The 16,884-nt window shown below is 43.4% G+C and overlaps 1 protein-coding gene across 3 annotated transcripts; it reads right to left on the reverse strand.

The window, feature by feature from the left end:
- Positions 1–413: 413 nt before the first annotated feature.
- LOC147458685 (cytochrome P450 71A3-like) lies at positions 414–16,402 on the reverse strand. 3 transcript variants are annotated; one of them, XM_086509673.1, is made up of 4 exons: positions 15,248–15,379; positions 956–1,926; positions 761–862; positions 414–659 (listed from the first exon to the last, which is right to left on the reverse strand). In XM_086509673.1, the coding sequence occupies exons 2-4, from the start codon at positions 1,922–1,924 to the stop codon at positions 615–617; spliced, it is 1,116 nt and encodes a 371-aa protein (XP_086365799.1). In that variant the 5' UTR covers positions 1,925–1,926; positions 15,248–15,379; the 3' UTR covers positions 414–614. The 3 variants fall into 3 exon arrangements, with proteins under 3 accessions (XP_086365799.1, XP_086365798.1, XP_086365797.1); XM_086509672.1 differs by lacking the exon at positions 956–1,926 and having other exon boundaries at positions 15,248–16,402; XM_086509671.1 differs by lacking the exons at positions 414–659; positions 761–862 and having other exon boundaries at positions 1,470–1,926; positions 15,248–16,402.
- Positions 16,403–16,884: the final 482 nt, after the last annotated feature.

Raw genomic sequence — 16,884 nt, forward strand, 5'->3', positions numbered from 1 at the left:
TCTTGTGACGCTGTTAGCGACGGAAATACACTGGGTTTTTATAACCCCCGACGTCGCTAAAACCGTCGCTACGAGCGTCGCTATATGCGTCACTATAAGCGTCGCTATATACGTCACTATAAGCGTCGCTATATGCGTCGCTATATAGAGACGCTCATAGCGACGCTCATAGCGACGGTTATAGCGACGTTTACACTGAAGACTATAGCGACGCTACAGAGCCATCAATAGCGACGGTTATAGCGACGCCCGAGAGAAATTTTTTTTGGTGGCAGGGCATTGAATGCCCTGCCACCCATCAACCATATTGTACTTGATTCACTTTTTTAAAAAAGTGCAAGGGTAGATAATAGACCCAAAATAGTCACCCACAAGACGCATTGTTTGCAAAATTGACAATTGTACACATCATAGGCAAAATGAATTGATTGGCAAATGTAATAATGACAATTGTACAACATCATAGCCATAAAGAATTGATTGGCAAAAGGAACTGCGGTGACAAATGTAATAATATACATGGTTCAAAAAGACGTATAAAATCCGTCTCATGATACATAAGCTATGAGAAACCCTAAACTAATGCTATCTAGCTACGGCTAAACTGACGTCGTCTAGTCAGACGTCTCATCGCGTCCAAGCGACGTATCTGTCGGATTCTGCAAAAAAAGACAATAAGACAGCTTTCAGTAAGTATAAACATATAACGACATTTATAAAACAATACAAAAAATAAAAAAGAGTAAACCCTAATACTAACCATGCCGCCGCGAGAACTGAGAATGTCCATCAGGGCGTTTAAGCCCTTCCTGCGTGCGTACTCATGCTCGTACGGTGTGGGATCACGTCCTGTCATCGACCACTGTCAAAACATACAAAGATTTCATTATATAAGAATTAAAAACCTCATAAACCGTAAACTATCGAACATAAAGAGCAATGCGAAAACACTTACAAAATCGGCCTCAAATGATGCCCATCCACCACTCCCCAAGTGGTGCGAGCTCCCTGCCTCTACTCGCGCTCTGGCTGCATCCTTTTGTTGCTTCCACTTGTCGGGATTCTCGCGCGCTGCTTTCTTCGCATTCTTCCAATCTTCTTTGGCCAGCCAATCTGGCCTGTTCCACCCATTCTTGATTGCTTTTTGCACTTCGGAACGCTTGTGTTTGCAGTATTCGCGCATTCGAATCTTCATCAGGTCTTCATTGAAGCGCTGATCCCGTGTTGGAACGGGAAACTCATCATGAAGTATGCTGATGACTCTGTTTTTTAAATCACTTGGTACTTCACTCCATTTGTTTAGTATGTAGTGTCTAAACAGCTGAGAGCAAAGACCACGCATGCGCGAGATCACCTTCTTGCCGTCATCATCCATGATGATGCCGCCGCTGAAGTCGATGGAGTAAGACAAGCCCTCTGGCCGGTGACGCGTGAACCTGGGTGTCCCGGCAGGGGTCTCTAGCGGCGTGTCGATAGGGGTACGGACGTCAGGTGTCTCCACCGGCGTCTGGGCCCCGAAGCGAGGAGTGTCGAGTGGAGTGGCTCCTGGCGGAGTAGGTAGAGGTGTGTAGCTTCTAGGAACAGTCATCCGTGCAAAACCTGGCGTAGATGGCGATGCTGTGGCTGGTGTGGGGGCGGGCAAAGAAGGGGAGGGTAAAGAGCCTCGTCGAACACGAGGCGGTGTGGAGGCATCGGTGGCGGAATCCCCACAACAACCGCCACCGCCACCACTAGAGCGCCGGTGTCTAGACGAGTGTGAAGCTCGTCTCGTCGACACCGAAGCTTCGGAGCGTGCCGAATGCTCCGAAAGAGAAGAATATGCGGATGGAGTAGGAACGCGCGATGATGCGCCAGAGCGATGACGCTCCACGTACCACTGTCTCTGCTGCGGTGACAAAGAAGAAAGAAACTCCTCATCATCCATACCTGCATTAAATACACGAATAATTAAACTTAATATTGAATGAATAGAGTAGACAATGACGCAAAGACCATTAAATACAATGACGTAATGACGCATATAAATACAATGACGCAATGAATTGAGTGATAGAAGAGGCAAGTCGAAAACTCAGAATTTTCAATCAAAAGATGTGAGCGCGAGTAGAAAAGAGCGTTATACACCATGGAAGGTACTTAGAGAGCTAGAGCTTTTACAACACGGAGCAAAATTGTTCAAATCCAATATTTGTGGCTTTAAGAGATCTCTCTCTCATCCTCGCATAACTCAGCATAACTTCCTATATCTATATAGAGCTCTCCGTTTAAACACATATCCTCTGTTTCATTTTGTAGCTCCTCTGCATGCACCCCATATAGAGTAGTAGCATCTTGATGCTCGTCTGGCACCACCGCAGCGGCTTCTGATTGAGAATCTTCTCTGATCTCCTCCATTGATGCCGTTGTGATTGGCACATGGTAGCCTTCATACGTCCTTGCACTACGAGGGGCTACCTCTATGACGTACCACCAGTTTGATGTAGACTTTGTAGGATGAAATATTACCTGCCAGAGCCACATAACTTACATGAGAGCTTTCAAGCACATAACTTGTAAAAGGGGGATGTTAACTATTTACATACTTACTTGTTCACAATGCTCGGGTAGTACGAAAGTGTCTCTTAGGTCAGTCCATTTCTTAGTAGAATCCACCTCAAGAAAACCAGACTCTCCTCTACGCACAGTAGCGTTGCGACCCTCCATGATTATCTTGAACCATTGCACGTCGAACAAGTCGACAAAAAATCCTCTGTAATCGATCCTCGAAATCTCTTGCAGCGTGCCGAAGTAAGTGAGTTCCGCCACCACAGGATCTGCATCAGAAGAACGTCGTCGACTAGACTGTTCAAATTTTGCCATGATTCCACAATCTTGAGTAAAACGCTTTTTGTCGATTCGTTCCACCCTAAAATGTCGACCTTTACACCATGTTGTTGTGTATGACTTATACTACAACGAACAAAGATTATGAGTGGCCATTCAAACGTTTATAAATAAAGTCACTTGCTAGTCATACATTGCAAACTTACCTTGGTCGCGCAACCCCGAGAGTACTCCCACTCTTCCTCAGTCACTTCGTCACCGCATTGTTGTGCGCTTTTCAATTGGTTGTGCAACCATCTTAAGCTCATGAAGGTTGGTAGGCTCTCCAGAACCGTTGGATAGTGCATCGGTGGTCGTCTTCCCCGTCTCCACTCGATTCGTGCCCTTTGTCGCTCTTGCTTTGCATCCTCATATTGTGAAATCCACTTTTGCATCACTGGATTGTGAAGCATGCAAAATCGGTTGATTTTAGCCTCTAGATCTTCCGTCATCTTCTTCTCAACACCGAGATTGCACATGACAATCCTAGATATGCGCTCATCATCTATGGTTCGCCATAGCGTGTCCCGGGCTTTATCAAATCCGTCTAGCCACTCTCCAATGTACACTAGGGACTCTGATACCAACCAACCTTCTGCCATGCTACCCTCCGGACGTGCCTTTTGATGCACATATCCCTTAAGCGTTTTCATGAAACGTTCTAAGAAGAACATCCATCTGGAATGAACTGTGCCATCTATTTCCACCTCATCAACTATGTGAACAAGAAGATGCACCTGAATGGTTAGCATTGTAGTAGGAAAATGTTTCTCAAACATGCACACAAGCTCCGCAGCATTTAGTTTGGCAAATGGTATGGAGTCTACGTTGATCTCCTTTTGTGAGATCCATTGCACCAGCTTTGCAAGTTTGTAGATTGTGTTACGGATGTCGAGAGACAAACATCCCTCAATGGCAACCGGTAAAATAAACTGTAAAGTATGTGCAGCAATGATATTAAAGTCCACATTTTATGCAATGATATTAAAGTCCACTATGAACGTACCTGACACATTTTATGCCAATCGTGTGACTTCAAACCGGTAAGCTTTCCTTATTTAGTAAAACACGTTCGGAGCGAGTGCATTACGCCAGTGGGGGTCCGCAAAGATCGAATGGTCTCTTTTACTTTGCGTTCTTGGGCTCCTGTGAAAATCCATGGTGCTTTAGGGAGTTTTATCGATCCATCAGACGCTGTTTGCGGCCAATATTGCTCCATACGATCCACGTTTCTAAGGTCAACTCTGGCTCCCAAAGTATCTTTCTTGCCGGTCAGATGGTCCCATAGTAGATTACCCACATTCTTGAATATGTGCATTGGATCGAGCAAGTGATTGATCATGAGTCGGGGCCAGTATGGTAACTCGTACCATAGAGATAGTCTCTTCATCCCTGGAGGCAATCCGTCATCGCACATCTCCTTCTGCTCTAACCATGCTTGTGCAGACATCCTTGGTGGCTCTCTTCCCAAAAAGCCGTCGCGTAACACATGATTCTTTGGAAGATACGCTTGATGACCTTCGTAGATTTGCTTCTTCAGTGAGGGTGCCCTACGTGCATTCAGTCTAGGTCCACATGATAATAGATCAACTATGGGAAAAAACAAGATTTACAGTGTCTGAGTGAGGAGTGTCAATAGATCACCTGAGCATTCTGTTAGCCCGGGATAGTCATGCATCGTCCACATTAGAATGCCTCTGATCAAAGCATTCCGTCGTCCTGTGTGTCGGCTCATATCCACCACCTCTATGCCAATCCATAATTGTTGTAGCTCTTCCAATAGTGGACGAAGATACACATCCATATTCCCCACTTTATATCGCCCTGGCACAATCAAGCTTAGCCATAGGTGCCCCTTCTTCGTAGTCAACCACGGGGGAATGTTGTAGTTGACGATGACAACGGGCCATACACTGTAAGATGTTGATCTTTGACCAAATGGATTTACGCCATCCATAGCTAGGCCTAAGCGTAAATTTCGAGCTTCCCTGGCAAAATTCGACCACGTTCCATGTATATGTTTCCAGGCTGCACAATCTGCAGGAATTCGTAGCACACCATCCGAAGATTTATTCTCCTCATGCCATGATGCTAGGGCGGCCATGGACTTACATTCGAAGAAATGCTTGATGCGAGGAAGCAGAGGAAAATGTCGCAAAACCTTTTGTGGAATTTTTGTCCCGTGGAGATCTACTCGATATCTTTCAGAATCACATTTCGGACACTTCTCCATGTCTATGTATTCCCCTCTGAAAAGAATGCAGTCATTAGGACAAGCGTGGATAGAATTGTAATCCATCCCCAAGTTTCGCAAAATCTTTCTTGCTTCATCTCGGGAATCTGGCATCACATTGTCAGATGGTAGTATGTGCTCTTTCAGCAATCTACACAACATAAAAATATGATACAGTCGTGTAAAAATCTATCAGATCATTATACATTTAAAGTTTTATTAAAGTAAACTAATTGTAATAGATCACCTGAAAACCGCTGTGACGCTAGTGTCACTCCATCCCAACTTTGCTTGCATGTTGAGAAGAACCAGGAGTGCTTTCAATCTAGACATACGTGCTCCATTATACAATGATGTATCGGCTTCACTTTTCATATCATCATAGATAAGCCTTTCTGAATCCATGATCGTCTCGATCATTTCATCAATCTCGGGCTCAAACATTGCCTCGTTGGGAATGTGCTCTGCATGATCATCCCCCGAGCTGTCAGAGGCTACATCTTGTGGACTCACATATGCTGCTTGACCAAAGCGCCTGCGAACACGTCTATTGGGTTGCAAGATTGCTGCTTGTTGGCCAGCGTCAGAGTCCGACGAGTTATAATTGGCAACAACTCGATCTATAATAGATGGATTGAACTCGCCAAATTCGCGAACGTGCTGCAAAGAAACACGTCTTGTCCGTCGCACAGCATGCTTGCATTGATTACAAGGACATAAGACCCTCGTTGACAGATAGGTGTTTCGGTTGGACGGTCCCACATCCTCGTCACTACTCATAATGAGGATATATAAAAAACTTATAACCTGGACAACAAATTTAATATTCTATTGGCATTCTTCGTCTTATCTCTCTCTCTCTCTCTCTCTCTCTCTCTCTCTCTCTCTCTCTCTCTCTCTCTCTCTTTACCTCACATTCTCTAGTCATGTACAATCCCCGCACATCTCGGTCTAGAGGTGTACGGAGATCAGAACCACCGGGTTATAATCTCGTCTTTATTGGTCAATACATATATTTGTGGGTACAAGAAATCTACACACCCACGTCTACATGATACTGCATGTAGTGGACAAAACCCCTTTGCCTCTTCTCTAGCTGTAGCACTTCACAGCATCTTAACATCTTTTCATAGTAGATCTTTTCACTGTTCGTCTAACTCTAAACCCTAAACCGTAAGTAATTCTTGCGTGGACTCGATCTAACGTAAATAAGCGTAAATCTAAATAAACGTAAATCTAACTAAAAATAAACCTAAATCTAATTTAACGTAAGTCTACATCTAACCTAATCTTTAACGTCTTTTGGGATAGTTTCCTACGACGTTAAAACTCTCTCTTCTGTGTGTGTGTGTGTGTGTGTGTGTGTGTGTGTGTGTGTGTGTGTGTGTGTGTGTGTGGGTAAACCTAAATAAACCTAAGTCTAATCTAATATAACATAAATCTAAATCTAACGTAAATTATGTTATATTAAAAACAAAGAACTAAACTAACAGGGATTATAAGAACCTTAAAACTGATTTAACACATAATTTTTCACATAACTCGGCAAGAGTTGGCATTCTCATCACTAAAGATGTGAGAGTTAACTTCCGGCGGTGACACTGCCTCATCTCCATCCACATCTGACGACAGCAATTGGCCCTTTAGACCGTTCTTGCTCTTGTTACTAACTTTGAAGTTGTTGTTGAATGACTAGAGGTTGTCTAAATGGTCATTGTGTCGGGGATGTAGTGACTCTTGCCGCCCTGAAGATCCACCTTCTTCCCTATCTTCTGAAGACATTTCACCAGTACTTTTGGATCGACGGAGCCCACCATGAGCAAAGGCAGCAATACCCTATATTCCATTGAGGGCTTTCTTCACCCGCTTCATGCAGGCATCGCAGTCTATGGAGACCTAAATCTAATCTAATATAACGTAAATCTAAATCTAGCGTAAATAAACGTAAATCTAGTTTAAAATAAACCTAAATCTAATTTAATGTAAGTCTACATATAACCTAATCTTTAACGTCTTTTAAGATAGTTTCCTACGACGTTATAACTCTCTTCTTCTTGTGTGTGTGCGCGTGTGTGGATGTGTGTGCCAATAAAAAGAGATAAATGGTATAACCTTTCTATCACCCATGCCAAGTATGATAGATTGATTATGCCATTTCCCTCTTGAATAATAGGTCTTGAGTTCAACTCCTCGTCGGCTAGATCTTTAGGTCTTTTAATTTTAATTAGTTTCCTACGACGTTAAATTAGTTTCTCTCTCTTTCTCTCTCAATGTGTGTGCGTTTTTTGTTTATGCATGTTTTCTCTCTCTTTTCCTCTCTCAATGCGTGCGTTTTGTTTATGCATGCTCTCTCTCTCTTTTCCTCTCTCAATGTGTGTGTGCATTCTTTGTTTATGTATGTGTGTGTGCGTTTTTGTTTTTGTTTGTACTCTCTCTCTCTCTCTCTCAAAAACACTATGTGTGTGTGTATGTGTGTGTGTGAGAGAGAGAGAGAGGGAGAGAGAAAGAGGGGAAGGGAACATGAGAATGAGGAGAGGGAAGGAGCATACCTGGCTCTCCTTCCTCTCCTCGTGTGTGTGTGTGTGTGTGTGTGGAGAAGAAAAAGAGAGAGAGAGAGAGAGAGAGAGAGAGGGAGAGCGTTACCTGCTCCTTGCTTGAGGGCGCCGAAAAACTCAGATCTGAGATCTGAGTTTTTGAGCGCGCTCGGTTATTTTTTTAGCCCAGCCGGCGTCGCTATGAGCGTCGCAAATTTCTTTGTAAATTTGCGACGCTCATAGCGACGCCGGGATTTTTTTTTTTGAGCGTCGCTGTGTGAGCGTCGCTAATATGAATAGCCTCTTGTAGTGTAGTCTATGCTCTAAGGAGCTCTTCTACACTTGATGCACTTAGTGTGAGTTAGCAAGAACTAGAAAAATATCGCAAGGGGTGAGGGTTTCAAGGCCAATCATCTTTTACCACTTAGTGATCTGTTTGGTTGGTTTATACCATTCTTACATTCCTTTCAAAAACCTTTCCTTCCAAAGTGAGAAAAATCATAAATTATAGCATTCAAACCAAGACATAAATACTATTCTATTATTATGGTTTTTCTTTGTTACAAGAAAATGTTGTAGTACTCAATTGTGACTTCAACAATAATAAGTCAAGTACATTTGTTCAAGTAGTGTGGATTTTTGAAATGGACAGAGGAAGGTGACTTAACAACAAATTCACCTCATGTATTGGGCATCTACCTCAAGGAATTTAATTACGTTCGACCATTCTTGGGTCTAAACATGTTCAACAATGGGATCTTGTGCATTTCTTGTTTCTTTAAAGGGGATTTCACCCCACCTCCCTTCTCATATACAACATGGTAACATATGAAAAATGGCATGTCAAGAGACTTTGCTATAGGGTTGGGAATGCCTAACTATAGCCAATACACTTGTACTACATGTTGTGAGATAATGCGTTGAGCTAAACACTTCATATCCTAGACAAGATGAAGAGAAGCATTAGTTACTTAATTATTCTAAACATTATGTCACTACACAAACAATTCCAATTTTTTTGTAGATGAGATGCTTACTTCACAAATGACATAGGGTTAGGATCTAAGAGTGTTGTTGATTTTTTCTTCGTGGAGTAAATGTTCCCATGAGAACATGAGACATAATAAGGATCAATAATGTAATCCGATTCTATAGAGTGCCTTAAGTGTATATTAGACAAGAGAAAAAAGTCCCTGTTCATAGTGCAAAGAAGATGCATTTAGACCGATCATTTTTTCATCCTTTTACTCTTTCTGATTGCATTGTGCTAGTTCCTAGAACTGGTGCTAGAAGCTTTGGTTGATTGATTTTATGCCAATCACACTACAAGAGGCTCTTCATATTAGCGACGCTCAAAAAAAAAAATCCCGGCGTCGCTATGAGCGTCGTAAATTTCTTTGTAAATTTGCGACGCTCATAGCGACGCTTATAGCGACGCTCATAGCGACGCCAGCTGGGGTAAAAAAAATAACCGAGCGCGCCCAAAAACTCAGATCACAGATCTGAGTTTTTCGGCGCCCTCAAGCAAAGAGCAGGTAACGCTCTCCCTCACTCTCTCTCTCTCTCTCTCTCTCTCTCTCTCTTTTTCTTCTACACACACACACACACACACACACACGAGGAGAGGAAGGAGAGCCAGGTATGCTCCTTCCCTCTCTTCATTCTCATGTTCCCTTCCCCTCTTTCTCTCTCCCTCTCTCTCTCTCTCACACACACACATACACACACACACATAGTGTTTTTGAGAGAGAGAGAGAGAGAGAGAGTACAAACAAAAACAAAAACACACACACATACATAAACAAAGAATGCACACACACATTGAGAGAGAAAAAGAGAGAGAGAGCATGCATAAACAAAAAACGCACGCATTGAGAGAGGAAAAGAGAGAGAGAGAACATGCATAAACAAAAAACACACACATTGAGAGAGGAAAAGAGAAAGAAAACATGCATACGATCCAAAAAAACGCACACACATTGAGAGAGAAAGAAAGAGAAACTAAGGGAGCATCGTAGGAAACTAATTAAAATTAAAAGACCTAAAGATCTAGCCGACGAGGAGTTGAACTGAAGACCTATTATTCAAGAGGGAAATGGCATAATCAATCTATCATACTTGGCATGGGTGATAGAAAGGTTATACCATTTATCTCTTTTTATTGGCACACACATCCACACACGCGCACACACACAGGAAGAAGAGAGTTATAACGTCGTAGGAAACTATCTTAAAAGACGTTAAAGATTAGGTTATATGTAGACTTACATTAAATTAGATTTAGGTTTATTTTTAACTAGATTTACGTTTATTTAAGCTAGATTTAGATTTACATTATATTAGATTAGATGCGGGTCTCCATAGACTGCGATGCCTGCATGAAGCGGGTGAAGAAATCCCTCAATGGAATATAGGGTATTGCTGCCTTCACTCATGGTGGGCTCCGTCGATCCAAAAGTACTGGTGAAATGTCTTCAGAAGATAGGGAAGAAGGTGGATCTTCAGGGCGGCAAGAGTCACTACATCCCCGACACAATGACCATCTAGACAACCTCTAGTCATTAGACTTACGTTAAATTAGATTTAGCTTTATTTTTAGTTAGATTTACGTTTATTTAGATTTACGCTTATTTACGTTAGATCGAGTCCACGCAAGAATTACTTACGGTTTAGGGTTTAGAGTTAGACGAACAGTGAAAAGATCTACTGTGAAAAGATGTTAAGATGAAGTGAAGTGCTACAGCTAGAGAAGAGGCAAAGGGATTTTTTCCACTACATGCAGTATCATGTAGACGTGGGTGTCTAGATTTCTTGTACCCACAAATATAGGTATTGACCAATAAAGACGAGATTATAACCCGGTGGTTCTGATCTCCGTGCACCTCTAGACCGAGGTGTGCGGGGATTGGACATGACTAGAGAATGTGAGGTAAAGAGAGAGAGAGAGAGAGAGAGAGAGAGAGAGAGAGAGAGATAAGACGAAGAATGCCAATAGAATATTAAATTTGTTGTCCAAGTTATAAGTTTTTTATCCTCATTATGAGTAGCGACGAGGATGTGGGACCGTCCAACCGAAACACCTATCTCTCAACGAGGGTCTTATGTCCTTGTAATCAATGCAAGCATGCTGTGCGACGGACAAGACGTGTTTCTTTGCAGCACGTTCGCGAATTTGGCGAGTTCGATCCATCTATTATAGATCGAGTTGTTGCCAATTATAACTCGTCGGACTCTGACGCTGGCCAACAAGCAATAATCTTGCAACCCAATAGACGTATTCGCAGGCGCTTTGGTCAAGCAGCATATGTGAGGCCACAAGATGTAGCCTCTGACAGCTCGGGGGATGATCATGCAGAGCACATTCCCAACGAGGCAATGTTTGAGCCCGAGATTGATGAAATGATCGAGACGATCATGGATTCAGAAAGGCTTATCTATGATGATATGAAAAGTGAAGCCGATACATCATTGTATAATGGAGCATGTATGTCTAGATTGAAAGCACTCCTGGTTCTTCTCAACATGCAGGCAAAGTTTGGATGGAGTGACACTAGCGTCACAGCGCTTTTCAGGTGATCTATTACAATTAGTTTACTTTAATAGAACTCTAAATGTATACTGATCTGATAGATTTTTACACGACTGTATCATATTTTTATGTTGTGTAGATTGCTGAAACAGCACATTCTACCAGCTGACAATGTGATGCCAGATTCCCGAGATGAAGCAAGAAAGATTTTGCGAAACTTGGGGATGGATTACAATTCTATCCACGCTTGTCCTAATGACTGCATTCTTTTCAGAGGGGAATACACAGACATGGAGAAGTGTCCGAAATGTGATTCCGAAAGATATCGAGTAGATCTCCACGGGACAAAAATTCCACAAAAGGTTTTGCGACATTTTCCTTTGCTTCCTCGCATCAAGCATTTCTTCGAATGTAAGTCCATGGCCGCCCTAGCATCATGGCATGAGGAGAATAAATCTTCGGATGGTGTGCTACGAATTTCTGCAGATTGCGCAGCCTGGAAACATATAGATGGAACATGGTCGGATTTTGCCAGGGAAGCTCGAAATTTGCGCTTAGGCCTGGCTATGGATGGCGTAAATCCATTTGGTCAAAGATCAACATCTTACAGTGTATGGCCCGTTGTCATCGTCAACTACAACATTCCCCCGTGGTTGACTACGAAGAAGGGGCACCTATGGCTAAGCTTGATTGTGCCAGGGCGATATAAAGTGGGGAATATGGATGTGTATCTTCGTCCACTATTGGAAGAGCTACAACAATTGCCCGTCCCCACACCAGCCACAGCATCGCCATCTACGCCAGGTTTTGCACGGCTGACTGTTCCTAGAAGCTACACACCTCTACCTACTCCGCTAGGAGCCACCCCACTCGACACTCCTCGCTTCGGCGCCCAGATGCCGGTGGAGACACCTGACGTCCGTACCCCCATCGACACGCCGCTAGAGACCCCTGCCGGGACACCCAGGTTCACGCGTCACCGGCCAGAGGGCTTGCCTTACTCCGTCGACATCAGCGGCGGCATCATCATGGATGATGACGGCAAGAAGGTGATCTCGCGCATGCGTGGTCTTTGCTCTCAGCTGTTTAGACACTATATACTAAACAAATGGAGTGAAGTACCAAGTGATTTAAAAAACAGAGTCATCAGCATACTTCATGATGAGTTTCCCGTTCCAACACGGGATCAGCGCTTCAATGAAGACCTGATGAAGATTCGAATGCGCGAATACTGCAAACACAAGCGTTCCGAAGTGCAAAAAGCAATCAAGAATGGGTGGAATAGGCCAGATTGGCTGGCCAAAGAAGATTGGAAGAATGCGAAGAAAGCAGCGCGCGAGAATCCCGACAAGTGGAAGCAACAAAAGGATGCAGCCAGAGCGCGAGTAGAGGCAGGGAGCTCGCACCACTTGGGGAGCAGTGGATGGGCATCATTTGAGGCCGATTTTGTAAGTCTTTTCACATTGCTCTTTATGCATGTTCGATAGTTTAGGGTTTATGAGTTTTTTAGTTCTAACATAATGAAATCTTTGTATGTTTTGACAGTGGTCGATGACAGGACGTGATCCCACACCGTACGAGCGCGAGTACGCAGGCAGGAAGGGCTTAAACGCCCTGATGGACATTCTCAGTTCTCGCGGCGGCATGGTTAGTATTAGGGTTTACTCTTTTTTATTTTTTGTATTGTTTTATAAATGTCGTTATATGTTTATATTTACTGAAAACTGTCTTATTGTCTTTTTTTGCAGAATCCGACAGATACGCCGCTTGGACGCGATGAGACGTCTGATTAGACGACGTCAGTTTAGCCGTAGCTAGATAGCATTAGTTTAGGGTTTCTCATAGCTTATGTATCATGAGACGGATTTTATACGTCTTTTTGAACCATGTATATTATTACATTTGTCACCGCAATTCCTTTTGCCAATCAATTCTTTATGCCTATGATGTTGTATAATTGTCATTATTACATTTGCCAATCAATTCAGTTTGTCTATGATGTGTACAATTGTCAATTTTGCAAACAATGCGTCTTGTGGGTGACTATTTTGGGTCTATTATCTACCTTTGCACTTTTTTTAAAAAGCGAATCAAGTACAATATGGTTGATGGGTGGCAGGGCATTCAATGCCCTGCCACCAAAAAAATATTCTCTCAGGCGTCGCTATAAGCGTCGCTATTTATGGCTCTGTAGCGTCGCTATATGCGTCGCTATACTCTTCTGTGAGAGCGTCGCTATAGGCGTCGCTATATAGCGACGCCTATAGCGACGCTCTCGTAGCGACGCTATTAGCGACGGTTTTAGCGACGCCGGGGGTTAGAAAAACCCAGTGTATTTCCGTCGCTAACAGCGTCACAAGAGCACACAACCTCTTGTAGTGTCAAGGATACTTTGATTTTTCATAAGAGGGATTAGGTCACTCAATGATGGTATCATTAATGATGACACTACCAAAATAAATGTGAAAAGGCACCAAATGCGAAAATGTTGTAGTAATAGATGTTGCGAGTTCAACAATAATAAGTCGAGTAAATTTTGTTTAAGATGATGAAAGAGAGTTGTGCTAGGATTTCACATAAGGAGAAACCATGAAATCCTCAAAAGAAACTTAGGATTTAAACAAATTTCGGAGAATACATGGTTTCTATAAGGAAAATACATCAAAGCCCCTTTCTTATACGGTGAGCGTATAGAACCAATGGACCTTTTGAGGAGTTTCTCATATGGTTCCTATAGGGAAAATAGATCAAAGCCAATTTCTTTAAGAGTGAGTATAAAGAACCAATGGACTTTTTGAAGAGCTCCCCATGCGGTAAGATATTAGTTACTATATAGCAACTGTGAAAGTGAAAATTACTATATGGTTATTGCATTGGAGTTAGGATTTGCTACTTTCAATTAGCAACTCCACTTAGTTACTAGATAAGAAATGCATAGGCATTGTATAATTGCTAGTTCCATGCTATCTGGTCGTTATGAACTTACTATATAGAAAATCCATGGAAACTATTGTTTTGCTAGTTCTATCTAGAAATTCCATCACAAGCTCGAGCAATTGCCAATTCCATCTAGCAAAAAGCTATGATTTGCTACTTCTATCTAGGAAATAGCGTGAACATGATCAAACTTGCTATATGGTAACATGTTAAAAGTTCCTTGTGTCAATCTCACATTGCTGGTAATCTATATGATTCGAAACATTGGAGATGATGGAGAAAGGACCATTATTAACAAGCAAAGGAGAACTTACCTGGAGAGGCCTATAATTAAGGTGGGAGCTGTTGATTTGAAAGGTGCAAGCCAACAATACTCTATTTGTCTAGGTTAAAGTTTGAGGGATACAGTGAAGAATCTGTTTCAGTGGTCCAAAGTTGAGAGCCGGCCTCGATTGAAGGGCATGTGCATAAGAGAGAGGGTTCTAAGAAACATGCCTTTGAAATAGCACTTGCCATGCTGATGAAGACAACCCTAGTCATGAGCGATGGTTGATGATGCAAGGGGTTGACTCCAATGGCAGCATCAGCTTGCCCTACGCCTCCAATTAATCCATTGTGTAGCACATCCTACTGAGCCATCACACCTCCCCCAAGGGGGAAGCACGCATGAAGGACTGATCAGAGCCAAACGACGCTGAGAAAGAAAATGAGAGAAAGGGAAAGTTGCAAGAGATAACGTTGCATGTCTAGGGGCGCAAACATAGTACGGAGCTCAAAGCCATGGCTACTCTCTCCGCTACTCGATTCTAGAAATTACCCAAATGGCATAGTTGCAACATGACTTCAACTAGACGTGATAATCTATGTAGAAAGTAGACATGATGCTAACAAAAACTATCCTTACGATGTAATTGTAAAAGCCAAATTTTAATTAGACTGAAAGTAGTATTGTCAAAAAAAAATTGTAATTGTACAAGCCAAAATTTGAGAAAAACAGCTAAAGAAAAACCTTCTTTTTATACATTACGCCCCAAAAACTATATAAATGCTTTAAAATTTGTCTTGGATGGCAAAATGCCATTTTATGTAGGTGTGATTAGTAGTGATATAGGGGAGGCACGACGCAACCAGTAGGTGAGATATGGCGCATACCAGTAGGAAAGCTTTGATATTGTCGTCGGTTAGATGCTCCTTCGAGGACAGCGAGAGAAGGTGATCGACAATGTCTTCACTGGTGGAGGAGTCCATATTATTGCTTGTACCACTGGACCTGGTCTGTCGTCGGGAGTCAAGAATGTCCTGCAACACAATGTCGAGCTGGCGAGCTACCCGACGACTGCGTCGCCAGACACCTTGGATATCCATCCATGCAATAGACGGGAAGAGATCACTTAGATTGAAGATGCTAAGGCAACGTAACAACTCATCCAGGAGATGCAGCAGGTTGAGAGAAGGGTCTGCATGCGATCTTTTGGCAATTATTTCCTGCAAAGTTTCTCCTAGCACTATCCTAGATATCATGTTATTGCTTGCTTGCAAGAGATGGGCTCTAATTGGCATGATCATTAGTACCTGGTTTGATGTGGCTACATCTGTCCTCTCGGTCCGTGCATGCGCATATTTTGGATTTGCAGATACCGGGAATTTGGTCCCTTTTGCATCCTCCGCATCATGTCGATTCGGCTCCGCACTTGGGCTGCCACTACTCGCACCCGTCATCAGCCTCACGATAGCCCCAACAAGCATGTGTGCCTCTGCCTCCCTCACATGTCTGGAGGCCTCTACCCTCTTGGAGCTCACAAGGTCTGTGACAAAAATCTGCCTCAAGAGCCTCCAACAAGAGTTGGATGGGGAAAAGGTGATGTCAGTACAGCCATTGAAAAGGGCGAGTGCAGCAGCAGAGCGAGGACGGCCAGAGAAAGTGTGATCATGTGTCTGGAGGATGAGACGGGCGGCTTGAGGTGAGGAAGCGACAAGGACACGGATCGATCCGAAGCGAAGCCACATTAGGGAGCCATGGAGTTTGCTGAGGTTGAAGAGAGCTCTGTGGGGCTTGTCTCCAAGCAAGTGGAGGTGGCCTACGATGGGAAGGCCCATGGGACCAGGTGGCCTGGACGAGTTTCTCTTCCTGTCGTGCCATATACATGCGCCTGCTACAAGTAGTACACTTATTATTAAGGGGGAATGCCATAGCTGCACCTTGTAATTGTCATTGTTGAGACCGGCCAGCTGCAGTACAGTGTACAAGGCAGAGGTGTAGGACATTGAAACAAGCAAACAAAGAGGAAGTGGGTGGGAGCGCCAATTACGTGGAATTGGCCTGCGTTACTACTCTATCTTCAATGGACTATACCAGCTGCACAGTCATGAGCCACTTTTCTGAAGCCCAATAAGGCCATGGTCACGCGAGTCTTAGTTAGAACTAAGCCTGGACAGAATCTGACAGGTCGCAGAGGAACGTGACCGGCAGTAGCAAGTAGAGAGAGAAGCGGAAGGTTCCGACAGGAGAGAGAGAGAGAGAGAGAGAGAGGGAGCTGACCAAGAGCGTACCAGCATAGTTTTGTAACTGTGCCTTTTTTAGGCACAGTTACAAAACTATGCCGGTGGAAAGGTTTCGCTGTCAGACGTACGGCTGTCAGACTTACGGAAAACTAAGCCTCGCGTGACCATGCTCTAAGCAAATGATTAGTTTTCCGGATAAGACTTTTGAGGTCTGTGCTGTTTGGGCCCGCATGAGGCCTTAGAAGTTAGGCTCCATTCAGACTCCATCTATCCAGTGCCCGCAGCCA

This window comes from Adiantum capillus-veneris, chromosome 4 (assembly GCF_014529385.1).
Source record: "Adiantum capillus-veneris isolate H3 chromosome 4, ASM1452938v2, whole genome shotgun sequence".
Classification (NCBI taxonomy): domain Eukaryota; kingdom Viridiplantae; phylum Streptophyta; class Polypodiopsida; order Polypodiales; family Pteridaceae; genus Adiantum; species Adiantum capillus-veneris.

Excerpts from the sequence above, each read along its gene's own strand:
- LOC147458685 (XM_086509671.1), bottom strand. The coding sequence starts at position 16,360 with ATGTCCTACACCTCTGCCTTGTACACTGTACTGCAGCTGGCCGGTCTC. Across the intron at positions 1,927-15,247 it reads ATATCAAAGCTTTCCTACTG|GTATGGATGATGAGGAGTTT; the intron begins GTATGCGCCATA and ends TATTTAATGCAG.